The 16,326-nt window shown below is 32.1% G+C and overlaps 2 protein-coding genes and 1 long non-coding RNA gene across 3 annotated transcripts; 2 read left to right on the top strand and 1 right to left on the bottom strand.

Annotated features, from left to right (window-relative positions):
- LOC109331098 (vacuolar protein sorting-associated protein 52 A) lies at nt 94-8,408 on the top strand. Its single transcript, XM_019565389.1, has 20 exons — nt 94-197; nt 266-360; nt 446-503; nt 588-683; nt 802-903; nt 1,408-1,491; nt 1,825-1,905; nt 2,288-2,431; nt 2,541-2,632; nt 3,029-3,110; nt 3,978-4,160; nt 4,525-4,640; nt 4,727-4,785; nt 5,679-5,779; nt 6,122-6,172; nt 6,652-6,831; nt 6,910-7,044; nt 7,275-7,349; nt 7,575-7,632; nt 7,926-8,408. Exons 1-20 carry the CDS (start codon nt 183-185, stop codon nt 8,228-8,230), a joined length of 2,112 nt encoding a protein of 703 aa, XP_019420934.1. The 5' UTR covers nt 94-182; the 3' UTR covers nt 8,231-8,408.
- Nucleotides 9,173-12,308, top strand: LOC109330575 (C-Myc-binding protein homolog). The gene is made up of 5 exons (XM_019564811.1): nt 9,173-9,297; nt 9,383-9,455; nt 9,520-9,568; nt 9,989-10,112; nt 11,988-12,308. Exons 1-5 carry the CDS (start codon nt 9,277-9,279, stop codon nt 12,072-12,074), a joined length of 354 nt encoding a protein of 117 aa, XP_019420356.1. The 5' UTR covers nt 9,173-9,276; the 3' UTR covers nt 12,075-12,308.
- On the bottom strand, nt 12,144-12,629 carry LOC109330576. Its single transcript, XR_002105690.1, has 2 exons — nt 12,554-12,629; nt 12,144-12,516 (listed from the first exon to the last, which is right to left on the bottom strand). It is a non-coding gene; the product is annotated as an uncharacterized LOC109330576 (long non-coding RNA).

The following is a 16,326-nucleotide window of genomic DNA, read 5'->3' as shown; positions in this document are numbered from 1 at the left end:
CCCAGCCCAATCGAGCCCAGCCCAAAAAGGAAGAAGAGTGTAATACGACGACGTTTGTGTGGTGACATTCAGAAAATGATAGTTTGATGAATTCATTTCATTTCATTCATTCATTGTTGAATCTCTATGTATGTATGTGTTCAGATCTCAGCAACAGTAACTAACTAACTAACAGATCAACAATGGCTGATACAGTGGTAACAACAACATTATTCTTTTTCAATTCATTATCATAATTCATTCATTCATTTGTTGTTATTTACAGAGTTCTCCGTCTTTTGTTGAAACCACTGATTCCAAAAACGCCTTTGATTTGGGTGCATTCGTTGGTGACCTCAATTTTGAAGATCATCTAACTAAGTAAACCTAACTCATTTTTTATATTATTATTATTATTATTTGCTTTCGTGTTTTTTTGTTAAACTTGGATTTTGTTTTGTTCTAGTGATGATATATCGTTGGAAGGCTTAGAACAGGAACTGGAAGAATGTAAGAACAATGATGTAAGTTATTTTCCTTTCATTTCTCTTTATATCAATCTCTGCTTATTGCTTATTGTATAATAATGTTGCATTTCTTTTGAGTAGGTAGTTGCAAATATATTATCTAAAGGTACAAAACTTAGGGATTATACCAAGGGAGTTGAGAACGACTTGCGCAAACTTGAATTGGATTCAATTCAGGTATATGTTGTTTTTTCTCGATTTTTTAGATAGATTTTCCATTTTTTTATTTGGTCGTATTGTGTTTGGCTCCATGGTTTCTGATCAATTAGTTATCCAAATGTTCATTTGATTGCAGGATTATATCAAGGAAAGTGATAATCTAGTCTCTCTTCATGATCAAATTCGTGATTGTGATAGTATCTTGTCACAAATGGAAACCCTTTTAAGTGGATTTCAGGTATGTTGTTGGCCTTTCGAGCAATATGCTTTGTCTGGGATAAGATATTTTTTTATTTCATTCATTAAACTTTTGATTCATTTTTGTTTTATAATTTCAAAATTACATATGTACAGCCAAAACTTACTATTTTAAAATTTTACTATGCAACTAGAGGATAAGAGGAAGGCTTGCTGTTGTAGCACTAGTTCAGCACAGGAAGTTTTTGATGCAAATTTTATCTTAAAGGTTGAATTTGACACTTCCCATGATTTTTTAAATGAAAACTTTACCCTATGAAAAAAATTTACATTGACTCTGTAGTGGAAGTACTTACTAACCTGCTGCTGAGATCTTTAATAGTCATGTATTGAAAAAGATGTTAAAGTCATAGTGAAATATTCAATAATTTGAAGACTTCCTAAAACATTTGGGGTGCAGTTTTTAGTACACACACACACACATATATAATATTTGTAAATGTTGAATAGTAAATCATGAAATCTTCCTTAATTTTTTTATCAGGGTGAGATCGGTTCCATTAGTTCAGACATAAAGATTCTCCAGGAGAAGTCTATGGATATGGGTTTAAGACTTAAGAATCGCAAGGTATGAAAGTTTTATTTAAGCAAGAAGGACTTGAAAGTTGTTCACAGATTGTAACACCCTTTGGCCTTTGCTTAATAGTACAAAAACAAAGTGACTAGTATTATGTAGCTTAGTCGTTTTGATGCAGGAAGCAAACTGCATTGCTTACATTATAAAACATTCAGTCCATCTGAGAATAAAATTCTTAATTTTTTTGGGTTTCTTATGATGTTTATATTGATATCACTTACTCTCTTATTTTTGTCTCTGCTCCTGCCACCTCAATTCATGGTAGATTTTTCTTTCTTTTTGCATCTGTACTTGTGTTATGATTGGTCTTCTTCTATCCAACAGGTAGCTGAATCCAAATTGGCTAAGTTTGTGGAAGACATTATAGTCCCTCCAAGGATGGTGGACATTCTTGTCGATGGAGAGGTATTTATGCTTCATATGCTTTTTATGATATCTACTTCTCTCCAGTATTTTCGCATTAGTTGCTTTTGGTGTTGTGCGGAATACAGTTATCCTTTTTCCAGTAGTATTATTACATTTATCTTTTACATGTCTTTCAGTTTTCCAGATTTTGAAAACAAAGTTCTTGATTGTTCTTTTGGATTTGAAAATGATGCTTAGATTGATAGTTTATTGTTGCTGATCATACTTATCTTCTAGCTTTTCTTTGACATTCAAGCCTAGAGTTTGTTTATTTGTTTTAGTCGTTTAGCTAATTTTTTGAATTTGTGTTCATCTCCCAGAACTTAGTTATTAGGCTTTTTTGAGTTTTAATTAGACTTGTATTATTTGGACTTCTATTCAGGTCAATGAGGAATATATGAGAACTCTTGAGATTCTGAGTAAGAAAATAAAGTTTGTACAAGTGGATCCAATGGTTAAAGCTTCAAAAGCTCTAAAAGATGTTCAACCTGAGCTTGAAAAGCTCCGACAAAAGGCAGTTTCAAAGGTTGCCAACTCCTAAAAATAAATAAATATTATTTTTATGCCATATTTTGGTTTTATTTGGAAGACCACGTGTTAAGTTAAATATGGTTATCATGGCTGTCCATTTGCAGGTGTTTGACTTCATTGTTCAGAAACTTTATGCACTGAGAAAACCCAAAACAAATATCCAAATACTTCAACAAAGTGTCCTTTTAAAGTACAAGTGAGTTTTTCTTTTTGATTTTTAGAGCGGGGTAGTTTGCCGAGCTACCTTTTCTTTCTATTGTTTTCAACTTCCATTTGATAAATTCTACCAGTGTAAATAATCTATTTTTGTATCTACTTAATAACCAGTGCAAACTCTGTTTCAAAATTTTTTTCTCTTGAACCATAGGATGATATTCGAGCAAATCTCGTTAATCTTATGTTGTTAGCTGATTATTATTTTGAGTAAATTTGTTTGTATTTCATCTTGTGTGCACACTTGTTGCTGAAGCTAAGGAATATATACCAATATATACTTCCGTACTTTGGCCACTTTAAATTATGGAATCATTGTGATCATGTTATGAGCTTTTGGTTCTCTATAAATCTAACAAATGGAAGTGTAAAAGTGTAGGTATGTTGTTATTTTCCTCAAGGAACATGGAAAGGAAACATATAATGAAGTTCGTGCAGCGTACATTGATACAATGAACAAGGTAGCTGTTAAAATTAGGATCTTGAATTAATATTGCTATAGGAGTAGAAAAGGGTTGGATGCACTTAATGTAATCATCTGTATTTTTTGTTTGCGTAGAACCATCTTTCTAAAAGTATTGTGAACTTTACATCAACAGTGTGGGCCATTAATCAACAGAACTGGTAATATAGAAGAGTAGTTAGTTAGAGGAGATATAAATAAAGGGGAAATAAGAGTAGAGAGTGTCATTCAGAGAATTAGAGATTGAATGAAAGGGGAAAGTGGGAAACCTTTGTGAAGGTGAAATACTTTGAGGAGATTATTCTCCTTGTTCTGTTCATATTCAGTCGAGCAATAAAACAATTTTCTTATTTCTGTATTTCCTACAACTTTCTCAGTTTTCTTTCTTGTGTTCCTTACAAGAAGAGTCTTCTTTGTTTGATATAAGTTTACTGTTTTATATGAACCTAAGCCACAACTTTGAACCTTTTGACAAAAAACTCATTTTGAATGATTATTGATTGTTTCTACCTAAATGCAAGTTCAATATAGAAAAGAAACCGACATAAAAAATACATAATATCTGGTTTTTCTTAAATGAGGTTTAAAGTGAGACATATATAAGATATTATTGGAGGCTTTAGGTAGCTCTGCTTTGGGCTGACACTCAGATTACTTCTCAACTTTCTCTGATGCTATACTTGGATAGTAATTGCTAACCTTTGTAGACTTGTAGTTCTAAATCATAATCCACATAGAAGACTTTGTTTTAGGTATATAAGCTGAAATTTGCATGCGTGTTGCGTGTAGATTACAATAATTATAGATGCAAACATTGAAGTTGAAGATAATTTGATGGTACTTTAATGATGCTGTATGTTTGCAGGTTCTTAGTGCACATTTCCGTGCTTATATACAAGCATTGGAGAAACTACAGATGGATATAGCAACATCTGATGATTTAATTGGTGTAGAGACAAGAAGCAGTGGTCTATTTATTAGAGCGAGGGAACCACTGAAGAATCGATCTGCAGTCTTTGCACTGGGGGATAGGATTAATATATTAAAGGTATGATAACTCTGGCTAGCTAGTAAAGGGGGAAATCCTAGTAGATGATTATATTTCTGTTCACGTTGATTTGGCCTAAAAATCCACATTTTTATTTAATGAATTAGTACTGTGCTTATTTTTTTGGCAGTTTATGTTTGAGTCTCTGAGACCTGTTACTGGTTTTATAAATTGATGATTAGAGTTTAGAGAGATGTTACGTTGATTTGAATAAATTTTTTTTGGGTAGTATTATTACGCTTTTCTATAGTTTTGCATGGTTTAATAGGAACTTGATGTCATTTAATGACTCTGCACAAGCTTTATAGACTATTGGATAGCTTCCTTAGATTTGACAGTACATTAAATGTTACACTGGTACCAGGAAATTGATGAACCAGCATTGATTCCTCATATAGCTGAAGCTAGCTCCAACAAATATCCATATGAGCTCCTATTCAGGAGCTTGCAGAAGCTTCTCATGGATACTGCTACTTCAGAGTACTTTACAATCCACTGTGCCTGTCGAGATTGTCATATATAATACTATTGATTTGCATTCTGACATCATTTTCTTTTATCTGCAGATATAATTTCTGTGAAGATTTCTTTGGAGAACAATCTATATTTTATGAAATCTTTTCAGGTATGTGTGATGGAGTTTCTTGATTATCCGGAGGAATGTTTTCATTTAAAACTTAAACTGATGGTAAAAAGAAGGGAGAGTAAATAGAGTTCTAGCTTATTGGTCTGCAAGATGATTCATTCAATTCACCATAACATCAGATACAGGCATAAAAGAAAGGATTTAATATGTATACATTGACAGTGTAAGGATTTTTTACACTGTCAGCAATCATCCACCATTGATTTCTTAATTACCATTGACTTTCAAACAAAAGTAATATAAATCAATGATGGATGCTATGCTGACACTGTCAGTGCATAGATTTTAAACTCTAAAAGAAACTAATATAATTTATTATAACAAGGCTATACTAATAAAAAGAAGGTAATTACACCTGCAAATTTTGGCCATTTTCACTTTTCTTGAATTATATTTTGTAACAACTCCCCTTGAGCTTTCGTAAAAAAGTGTAAGTGTATTTCCTTTTTCAATTTTAATGGTGAAAATCTACACGTATTTGGGAGTTAAATGTTTTGAGGATTACATTTAAAGAGATTACTCGCTTTTCATGTGCCTGTTTCCATTGTTATAATTGACAGACAATACAGTTTTACATTTTTTACTTGCTTTAGGAGGTAATATCTAATTTACCCTATAATTTATTTTCATTTAATGATGTGAATAAGGCCCAGCTAGTGGAAGTAAGGCTTGGTTGTTGTAATGATTTGAATAAGGAAAGGGGTGTTCTTAAATTCATTGTGACCTCTGATGTGCTGCATTGACACACTCACTTTAATTTTGGTATATTTTAACCAACACCACTAGATCACTTTATTATTGAATATTTTCACTGTCTTATCTGAACTGAGTTTACAAACAGGCCCTTAGAATTTGCTCTTTGGTATTTTCAGGTCCATTTGGTGTCATTGATGAGCACTTCAATTTAGTACTTCCAAATTGCTATGATGCTATAGGCCTCATGCTTATGATTCGCATAATACACCAGCACCAGGTAATGTTCTAACTTGTCTGGCTCTGATTTCAATCTTAGTAGTAAAAGACAATATATCAAAGTGCACACCATAGTGGTGCAAATTAGACTATTCTAACCCAAGTATACGCAATGCTAAAGATTCGGTACTGCTACAGCACATAATACACACATGAAGAGATCATAAAGCTTTGTTAGAAATGTATAGCACACAACATAATGAATTGAAATTAGAATTCAAATAACTTCATTTGGACTAGCTGCAATGGAACTGTAGTGCAAGTGTCAGTAAAGAATCATAGTGTATCTAAAGATGGCTCCTTATTACAATTAACTTGTAACTGTCTTACTTTTTCTTTTCAGCTCATCATGTCTCGTAGGCGGATTCCATGCTTGGACTCTTACTTAGACAAGGTTAGTTTCATATGCTACATGTATGCTTATTTAGACGAGATTAGTGTTGTTGAGTGCGCTTATGTTGGGAGACCATATAGTCAGATGAATAGACTTTGATGTCCAGAAGTAGCCTTTATTATTAAATTATTGAAGTCACTGGGATGTCAGTTGGAAAAGTCTTATTAAAATAATAATAATAATATTAATAAAGGGAAAAGAGGAAAAGGAAAAAACTCAAAAAAGTGATTGAAGTTGGTTGATGACAAGAAAAATAGAGTCTGACCACATTTTCCCTTTGTTTTCACTGAAAATAGTGTACATAACACAATGACTGAAAGATAAAACCCTATCTGGAGGATATTACAATTTTCACTATGTTGATGTACAACCCCATTGCAGATTTAATTTTCTACATATTTAAAGCATATACTCCTCATTTCATATGTTTTTTTTGTGCAAACAAGAAAGGCATGTAAGCTAATTCCTATTTTGGGCAGGTCAATATTTCCCTATGGCCTCGATTTAAAATGGTGTTTGACATGCACCTCAGCAGCCTGCGTAACGCAAATGTGAAGACGTTATGGGAAGATGATGTTCATCCTCACTATGTGATGAGGCGTTATGCTGAATTTACTGCTTCACTTATCCACTTGAATGCTGAGTGTGGAGATGGCCAGGTCAGCATGATAAAAATGAGAGTCGTCGAATTTTCTTGTCAAAATTTCTGATATAATCTATCTTTTGATTGATTTCAGCTTGATTTGAATTTGGAACGACTTAGAATGGCTATTGATGATTTGCTTATAAAGCTCGCAAAGAACTTCCTGAAACCAAAACAACAAACAGTGTTTCTTATAAACAATTATGATATGACAATCTCTGTTCTGAAGGTAGGGCTCCTCAAACTAACTTTTCTTCCAAAGTACAGCTATATCTGCATGAATTAAAGGTCAAGGGTTTTATATGACAAGAGAATTACTTGGACAATGAACAAGGCAACTTTAAATTTGAATTGGAAAAATATTAGGATATCTTCCCTTAATCAAATTGCATAGTAGTTTTACCCCCTTTGGCCTTTAGCAAGTAGCAATTGAAATTTATTCTTCATGTTTGATTCCAGGAAGCAGGTCCCGAAGGTGGGAAAATTCTAATGCACTTTGAGGAATTACTGAAGAGCAATACTGCACTATTTGTGGTAACTGCAATCATTTCTTGTCTATTTAGTTTCACTGTGATGATAACTTTATGTAACTGCAATCATTTCTTGAGGAAGGACCAGAAGGCATCATTTATTTTTATGTTGCGAAATTGAGTTTCATAGTGAAGAAAGGGGGCCTATTGATTATCTAGGGTACATAATTTCAATTTCTCACTTTTTCTCATTTGTGGATGTCCTTACAGTTCTCTTCATTCCTTGCAGGAAGAACTGCTTCAAGAGCATTTTAGTGATTTAATCAAGTTTGTAAAGGCCAAAGCCTGTAAGTATATAAAAATGACACCATGCTAACATATTGTCATTTTCTGCTTTGGTCAACTGCGGTAACATAGGTAGCGTTTGGTAGTTATATATGTTCTGTTCTGTGTTTGGTGCATTCTATGAACAGAATATAACACGGCTAAAAGGTAGAATGTTTTGGTTGCAAGGAAAAGGATGCATCTAAAGAGAACAGAACATCTTATTTGGTCTTATTATTCCATCCTGTTTTGTTTACAATGTTAGGTGTTTTTTTATTTTTGAAAATATGGCTTGATTGCGTATTATTTTTTTCAGCCGAAGACCCAATGTCTAGCCCGGATAAGCCCATTACTATTGCGGAAGTGGAGCCACTAGTGAAGGATTTTGCAAGTAGGTGGAAGGGTGCAATAGAGCTGATGCACAAAGATGTGATCACTTCTTTCAGCAACTTCTTGTGTGGTATGGAGATATTAAGGGCTGCTTTGACTCAGTTGTTGCTCTATTATACCAGACTCTCAGATTGCATAAAGAGGATTGTTGGTGGGTCTGCATTGAACAAGGATCTTGTTTCAATATCTTCAATCATGTATGAAATTAGAAAATACTCTAGGACTTTCTAATTTCTTGAGGGTGTCATAGCTGGAAAAATCTTATATCTAAGTAGGAACTTTACTCCTCATGGTTATATCCTTTGTCTAATTTTGCAATCAGTGATACTCAATTTATAATATGTATGAAAAAGTTTCCTTTTGGATCTTGAATATTGAAGATATTTTTTGTACAAGTAGTTTGGTGCAAAATCCATAAATCCAATGAACGTGCATAAGTATATGTGCATAATAATTTTAAAAAATACTCATTTTTTAATCTTTTTTCTTTGTTAGCATTCCATTGGTTGAAAATGCAAAAGCATATGCTTGATTATGTTGCAACCCTAACACAATCCTCTAGTTATTTTTTGGTTTCAATAAGATCTCATTAAGTTTGTTTTTTGTTTCAAATAAGGAGAGAGAAAAAATATATTTCTCTCTTCAAGCCCTTCATCTATTCTATCCCTCTACCTCTTTGTCTCTCTCTTAATCTCATAACTAATATATGAAAAAGAAAACGTAGAAGCGTGATTCATCACTAGCTTTTGGTGATGCAATCATCTCATATCACCTTTAAGTTCGTATTTTTTTCATCATCGCATATTATATTTTATTTCTTAAAATTGTTGCAAGCAAGTAATCTAATTTCTATACTGATATTAGGGGTAAAATCATATGAAAATGGAGAAAAGCAAGCATTTTTCTGTTGGTTGTTGATTTCATGAAAACCGGAAGCGTTTTCTAAGTTACTCTTGTAAACTTTTTCTCACTTTCACATAGTTTCTTTTTTTATAATATATTTTATTTGGTATTTAAAAAAGATGGGGTATGTGGAAGATAAAAAAGATGTAATCCAAGATTTTTTATTCATTCATTTGAATATAAAATCTTTTTTTTTAACTGACATAAATATTACACTATAGAATGAAAGAATATATGATTAAAGGCAATTTGGGCCACAGTATTGGGTTGCCAAGATCCATGAGAGAGAGAGTGGAAGTGGGTGAACAACAACATACATAAATAAATGTTGGGTGCCAACAAAACTTACAAAAACATAAACATAAAAACAGTTGATGATGATGCGTTACAAAGAGGTTCTTCTTCTTACTTCACTTTCAATTAATCTTACAATTAATTATTTTATTGATTGATGAATATGAATGTAATGAATGGATATAGGAAAAAGAAGCTAAGAAAGAAGCATTTAGAAAATATCTGGAATCAAGTGGAGCTGTTGATGCTCTCACCAAAGGTAACATACTTCTTTCTCTCTCTCTCTTTGTTCAATAATTATTAATCACTTGTTTGTTTTGCAGTTCTCGTTTCTTTATATGAACAAAATGACAAGCCTTCTTCTGCACTTGAGTATGTCACTCTCTTATAACTTATAACCCCGACCATACAACCTTATAAACTATTCATACAGTCATTTGAGTCCCTCATCTTTTTTATCTTAAAAAAAAACTAATTTGACCCACGTTCGATTTTATGGGGAACATTTTGTTTTTTTTCAATTTTTGAGAGACTAAGTCGACAAACATTTGAGGGACTGAAATGATTATTTATCCAAATTTAAATATGTTAATCCTTCAATCTAGGGACCACTTTGATACAATAATTATATTTTTTTTAGACTAATATTTGTAATTTTAGGGACTAAAATGATAACATGGACTAATATGAGGACTATTTACAATTTCTGGGACAAAAATTGTGGTTTACTCTTTTTTATTTTAGATGTGTAAGAAAACTGACAGTGACAAGTGGTTCTCTTTGTTTTCATAGGTTCATTCAAAACAAATTAAGTTGTCCTTCCATCTCTGAACATGAAAAATTGCAAGCTGAATTGTCTGATCTACAAATAAGATATAATGAGCTTTTGACTGCACACCAGAAAACCTGCAAAGAGGTACTTTTTATTTTATCTTATTTGGGAAACATATACACCGAGTGTCCATAAGTCTGAAAATGTTGTTCTTTGTCGCAAATTGTTACATAGCTAGCGAGGAGGGTGTTGGGTAGTCGACAACCAATTTAAATTTTGTTATATCTTCATGACGTGGGTGAGCAATGTGATAGTATTTTAAATAGTTTGGACGCATTTGGTTAAACAGCTTAACTTGGTTTTTATTTGGTAAACTTTTTTGAAATAAGCTAAAATGAGGTCATAGGAAAGATCATAGGCTATTTACATAACTTTTCTTGCATAAGTTGTTCTCATAACCCTAAATATCGATAAGCTCTTTCAAACATCCTCTTTGTCTATAGGCATGATTTACAGTTACGAAACTGTCTACAGTTAGGAAAGTATAACATAGTTTGACTCATGTAGCCAAATCCCATTTAGTAGGAAAAAATACTTGGTTGTCGTTGTTGTTGGCTTCAAGTTACGAACCCATGGATCTTCTGAATTGATTGTCCATTTGCGTAACAGTAATTGACCCTCTCATTTCTTTGCCAAAAAAGTCAAGCTTGAGCGTTACGAAGGATATTTGAATGCCTATTGCAAACAATTTGGTTTCTGTTCTTGATGAAGTGTACTACATAGTTTATTCCTTTATGGAATATTTCAGCTTGATGTTTTACCCTTAGCTGCTAACCTGAAATCTATTCATTAGATTCTCCTCTGGTTTCATTTGCTCGATATCTTCAAAGAAATCTTCACTTCTCATAATCACTTGTTGTTTAACAAAGTATGAAATAATGCACTCAAGTAGTAGTAGTAGAGACATTTGCAGCTGTTGGTACAGGCAGATATATGTATGACATCTTTTGAGTTCCTCAGAGTTTACTGAAATAATATTTAGGGTGACATTAAGGTTATTGTCTTGACTGCCTGAAGGTCATGGGTTCAAATCCTAAAGACAGTCTCCTAATCATCGGGGTAAGGTATGTGCATTTACCTTCCCCATCATGCATTGGGCCAAAATTATGCAATGGGTTCTCCATGTTGTTTTGTAACTGCAACTATAGCAATATACCTGTAATATGCCCCATGTTGTAAAAATTAGGACATTTTGATTCAAGATGGCAGGGAAATGATTATACTGTCTGTGTATAAAGCCTATGATAAAAAAGTTTACTTAGTTTAAGAGCAGAAGAGATAGGGGGGATCCTTGATGAGCAACAAAATATGGGCTTGAAATGTTCACTATGATGATATTAGTCTTCTGCTTAGGGAACTTGGTTATCTTTAAGGGCACAAGAAGGTAATGGAGGAAGCAAAAATTGGGGGAAATAGGGACTAAAAAGATCTAAGAATCATGAAGTTTAGCATCACGACATAGAAAGGGTGGAGTGGGAATAACAAATGTTGTCCCAAAACTCATTGTCACCCTTTCTAATGGGTCAAGAAACATATCTCTCATCATCTCTTATTATTAATTATTGGATACCTGAATCAATTGACTAATCAAAAGGGTGGCATAGGTTTCTGAGTTGTGACACAATTTGTTAGAAAGTAGATGGTGCTCCATTGATGGGTATATGTGGTAAATAATCTTGAATTGTCAGCTTTCATTAACTTACTAGTCAAGTTAATATATATAAGGATTTGGAAAATGTGGATGTTGCATTGGAATGAATGCAAATGATTCTTCAAAATCCTTCTTGTCATTGGAAGTACTCTTAAAATATCTAAACTTTTTCTAATTGATAATTTGGTAATTCTGGCCTCATATGAGCTATTCCAATATCTCATTAATTCTCAAGTTGGGTGCCTTCATTTTTCTGTTGACTGACCTTCATGGTTAATCAAGTCACTATGTCCTGTACTGCTCAACAGTTGGAGGAACTGAAAAGCACGCATGCCTCGGCAATGGCATCTACGAAGGAAGCAACCGATGATGAATCCGCAAAAGATGGACTCTAAAGCATCTGCGCCGTAACTTGCAGGTGTATCTAACCTGGTTTGCAATATTCCTTATGCTTTCTTTCCTAATTTTTTATGACTCGAGTTGGTTTTGGTAATATTGTGTATTTATTCTTCCTTGTATCTGCTGGGCTCTGTTGTAATCTTCCCTTCCTCTTGTGTTCTGCATTTGTAAGATGGTGTTGATTTGTTATGAAGTTATTATGATATGCAAAATAAAATTACTCATCAGAATCTTGCTTCCTCCTTGTATTACGTTGATGGAATGGATTTCATTCATATCTGATATTTTTGTTTGTCATAGTTTCTTCACTTTGTTTCACAGAAACATAGCAGAAGAAAGAATATTGTTCTCTACTCATACACTCTTACATACTCATCACCTCACTTTCCCTCTAGTGATACTTTGTTGCTGTCTTCTGACAATGTAACTGGTTAAAATCTTGGAACCAGTGTTATTGTTCACTTGCAAGAGTAACTTTGTATGTCACTCTTCCATGTACCTCACCAGGTTGGAGCTTTTGCATTGAGCAACTTTATATAAAATAATTGTATAAAGAGTAACTAAAGTGTCCTATATAAAAATTGCTGCAAATTCACCCGTGAATGGTTTAAAATTAAAAGTTAGTTAATTATTATATTATTATTTTAAAACAATTAACATGTATTTTTTCAAAATAACTATGTAGTCTTAATTTATGTAGGATGAGGGTAATCTCATTAGACCCATAATCAAATACTTTTAGGTTTAAGGTTAAACATGTTCTATGAGTAGAAAAGATGACGATATCTTCCCCATTTCATGAAAGTTCTGAACTTTAATTTGCTAATTAATGCTTTCTAAATAGACAAATATAGATGTGTCTCGATTTTTGAATGCATTGTCAGTTACGCCACGTAGGAGGAGAAATAAGGTATTATTAGCCGCTTAATAATTTGGAGTTGTCATAATGTTTTTGCAAATAAATGTAAAAAACTCTTTTTATGTTCAATTTGAAAATTTGAACTCAGAGTGTTAAGTTTGAGAGTGATATACAAATTAAAGAATATAAATCAAGAAAGGTATTGCCATGTTTGTCTATATTAAAATAGTACTTGTGCTAATTGCATTGACTTTTTTATATCGTAAATTTGTTCAATTAAATATTTAACTACTAACAAAATAAATGAGAAAATATATATTTATAGTATTATGTCTAATGAGAGTTAATATTGTTTATACGTATATTTAGGTCAGTAGAAAAATTAAGTCTACGTAGTTATGGTTAGAAAGTTGGTGTGTAAGTTTAATTTTAATTAATTGAGGTTGAAATAAAATAAATCAATCATAAACTGTCTTCCCTAATTCAGGAAATGACAGAAGCATCACTAATGATTGCAACCACTTTTCAATCCGAATAGAAAGACAAAAACGTATATTATTTGCTACCATTCTTTCAATTCTAAATTTAATGGATAAAATAATTATTTTAATTAATTAATAGAAAAGAGATAATATTAACCGTAAGTTGTCCTTTCACATGTAGTCCTAATGATCATAATCACTTCTTAACTTACAAAGATATTGATAAAAGTTGTGATATTCCTTTTTAATGTACAAATTTGTTTTTAATTAATTGTATAATTAAATATTTTTATACTTCATTAATATAATAGTTTTTGAATGATTAATTAATAGAAGTTCTTTTTTAATTAGGAAAAAATAATTTTAAAATAAGCAATTTAAAAAGGGTTTCCGAAGAGCTTAAGAGAAAAAATGTAACATTAACTATGAATTGTTGAGATTCAAAGATAGTAGAAGTAACACTAATGATCGGGACATGAAGAAAAGATGCAACTTGATTGACGATATCTTTTAAACTCTTAAAAATAATATATTTAAAGCAATATTTTTTAAAATACAACTAATTATTATTTAATCTTTAATTTGAATTATTACCTTCTTAGTGATTATATTATCAATTTAAAATATGCTTGTTTTGATCAATTATTTAAAAACGTATTTGCATTAAATTATTAATATTTAATACTTATTAATTAAATTATTATTAGTTGTTAAAATAAACAAGAAAATACTTTATTTATTATTATGTAGAAAATTAAATAAAATAAATAATAATATAATACATGAAAACAACATATGGAATATTAAAATAAATAAAATGTTAAAATAGAAATGTTCCATGAAATCACTACTACCTAATGAAAGTCACGTTAAAAATTATGTTACATGAATATTATACTCATAACAGATCCAAATCTATAAGAAATATAGATTTATACATAGACATAAAAATGTTATCCCATTATATTTTAAGGACAAAAATGTTAAATTATGATATTTTTCTTTTTATTTTAAGTATATTTGCTTCTCCAATACTTGATGATCTAATCCAAAATAGATATATAGTCATAATCATATAATAGTAAACAACAAAAAACACACAATTATAATGGAATTGGAATAAGAGAGTAAAAGTTTAAGGTAATAACTTAAAATAATTAATAATTGTGTTAGTAGTGCAATTTAAAGGATAACAAGGCTGCAGTCTTCTTTGTTTGTATTCACGTAATGAGAATTAATTAAGACGTCAAACTAAGTTAGTCCAATGATGTAAGGATTTATTAAATCTTTAGGAGGATTAAAAGGTATAAAAAAAGTGACCGAGAAGATTGTGACCGTGTCTCCATTAATTACACGAGCCATGGCCAAGACAATTTACAGCCTGACCGTGAAAGTAAAACCAAGTTGGACAATGTGCCTTCTCACAAAGTTCATTTAGGCATTTCATCAAACAGTTATGCAAATTGCAGCCAGATTACTTCTAACCCAAGCAACCCTAGAATCACGTGATCTTATTGCTTTTGAACCGTTATTTTTAGAGTATTTTTGTTTGTTATTCAGTTAGTTAAGTTGGTTAAGGGTTAGTTTTAGAAGAGTGTTTTTTTTCTCTTCTTTTTTGTTATATAAAGGATGTAATCAAGCTTTTGCAAATCATCAATGAAATTAAGTCATTAATTTTTCAATCTGCTCTTTCCAATTCACTCTCGTCTTGCGCCTTAATCTTACTATTTTCTATCATTCCTACACCATATGGATTGCCAATTTCTAATATGGTATCAGAGCATCAATTGATGCTCTGTTGCGCATATACTCTTTCATATCTTCTTCCTTATTAATTCTATCTATTTACCACTCTTCCTCATCTGATTCAAAAATGGCTAACACAGTAGCTATCACAAATCCCTCCACTGATCCATTTAGCCCATATTACCTATATCCTAACGAGAGTCAATGATGTAGCTTGGTGAAAGAACACCTAACATGAGGAAATTATCACTCTTGGTCTAAGGATATGTTGATGGCTCTCAAGACAAAGAACAAACTACAATTTATTGATGGAAGCTTGCCCAAACGAAATCTTGAAGATCAAGATTTCAAAGCCTCGGATAGATGTAACACCTTAGTGATGTCTTGGATTAATCACTCGATGGAAAGGTCCATTTTCCAAAGTGTGCTCTAGCTTGAGACAACATATGATATATGGAAGGACCTAAAAGAAAGGTATTACCAAGGTGATATATTTCACATTTGTGATTTACAAGAACAATTGTATATTGTTAGACAAGGAAATCAACCCATAGATAAATACTACACCCAATTGAAGGGCTTGTGGCAGGAACTAGATAATTTCATGCCCCTTACCTTATGTTCTTGCAGAAGCAAATCATATAGAGAGGAAGATTATGTAATCAGATTTCGGAAGGGTCTTAATTGTTAGGTATTAATGACGGAATACACCTAGAAGGGGGGTTGAATAGGTGTGTCGGAACTCAATTTCCACTTTTCTAGTTTTTACATACTTGCTGAAAAATGCCCAGTTAATCGATTAACAACTGGTCTTAATCGATTAACCAGTAACAGAAACAGAATGCTCAGAACAACAACTTGCACGGTTATTAACAAACACACAAACATATATACAACAAATACTTTTGTGCAAGATTAACAAGAACATAGCAAGTAACAAGTATGCAAAATATTAGTTCCAGATTCGCATTAAAACATATTGAAACATAAAAGAGAAAAAGATAGAAAAGATTGCGCAGGGATTTTATTCTGGTTCGTTTTGCTGTCCACTGCAGAACTACATCCAGTCCCCCCCTCTGATTTGGAAGATTTTCCTTCTTCACTATGAAACACAATGTACGTCACATACACGCTTCCAAATACAAAACTTGAACGCTCCCT

The sequence above is a fragment of the Lupinus angustifolius genome, chromosome LG17 (genome assembly GCF_001865875.1).
Source record: "Lupinus angustifolius cultivar Tanjil chromosome LG17, LupAngTanjil_v1.0, whole genome shotgun sequence".
Taxonomy (NCBI): Eukaryota; Viridiplantae; Streptophyta; class Magnoliopsida; order Fabales; family Fabaceae; genus Lupinus; species Lupinus angustifolius.
This window is presented reverse-complemented; position numbering and strand designations above follow the sequence as displayed.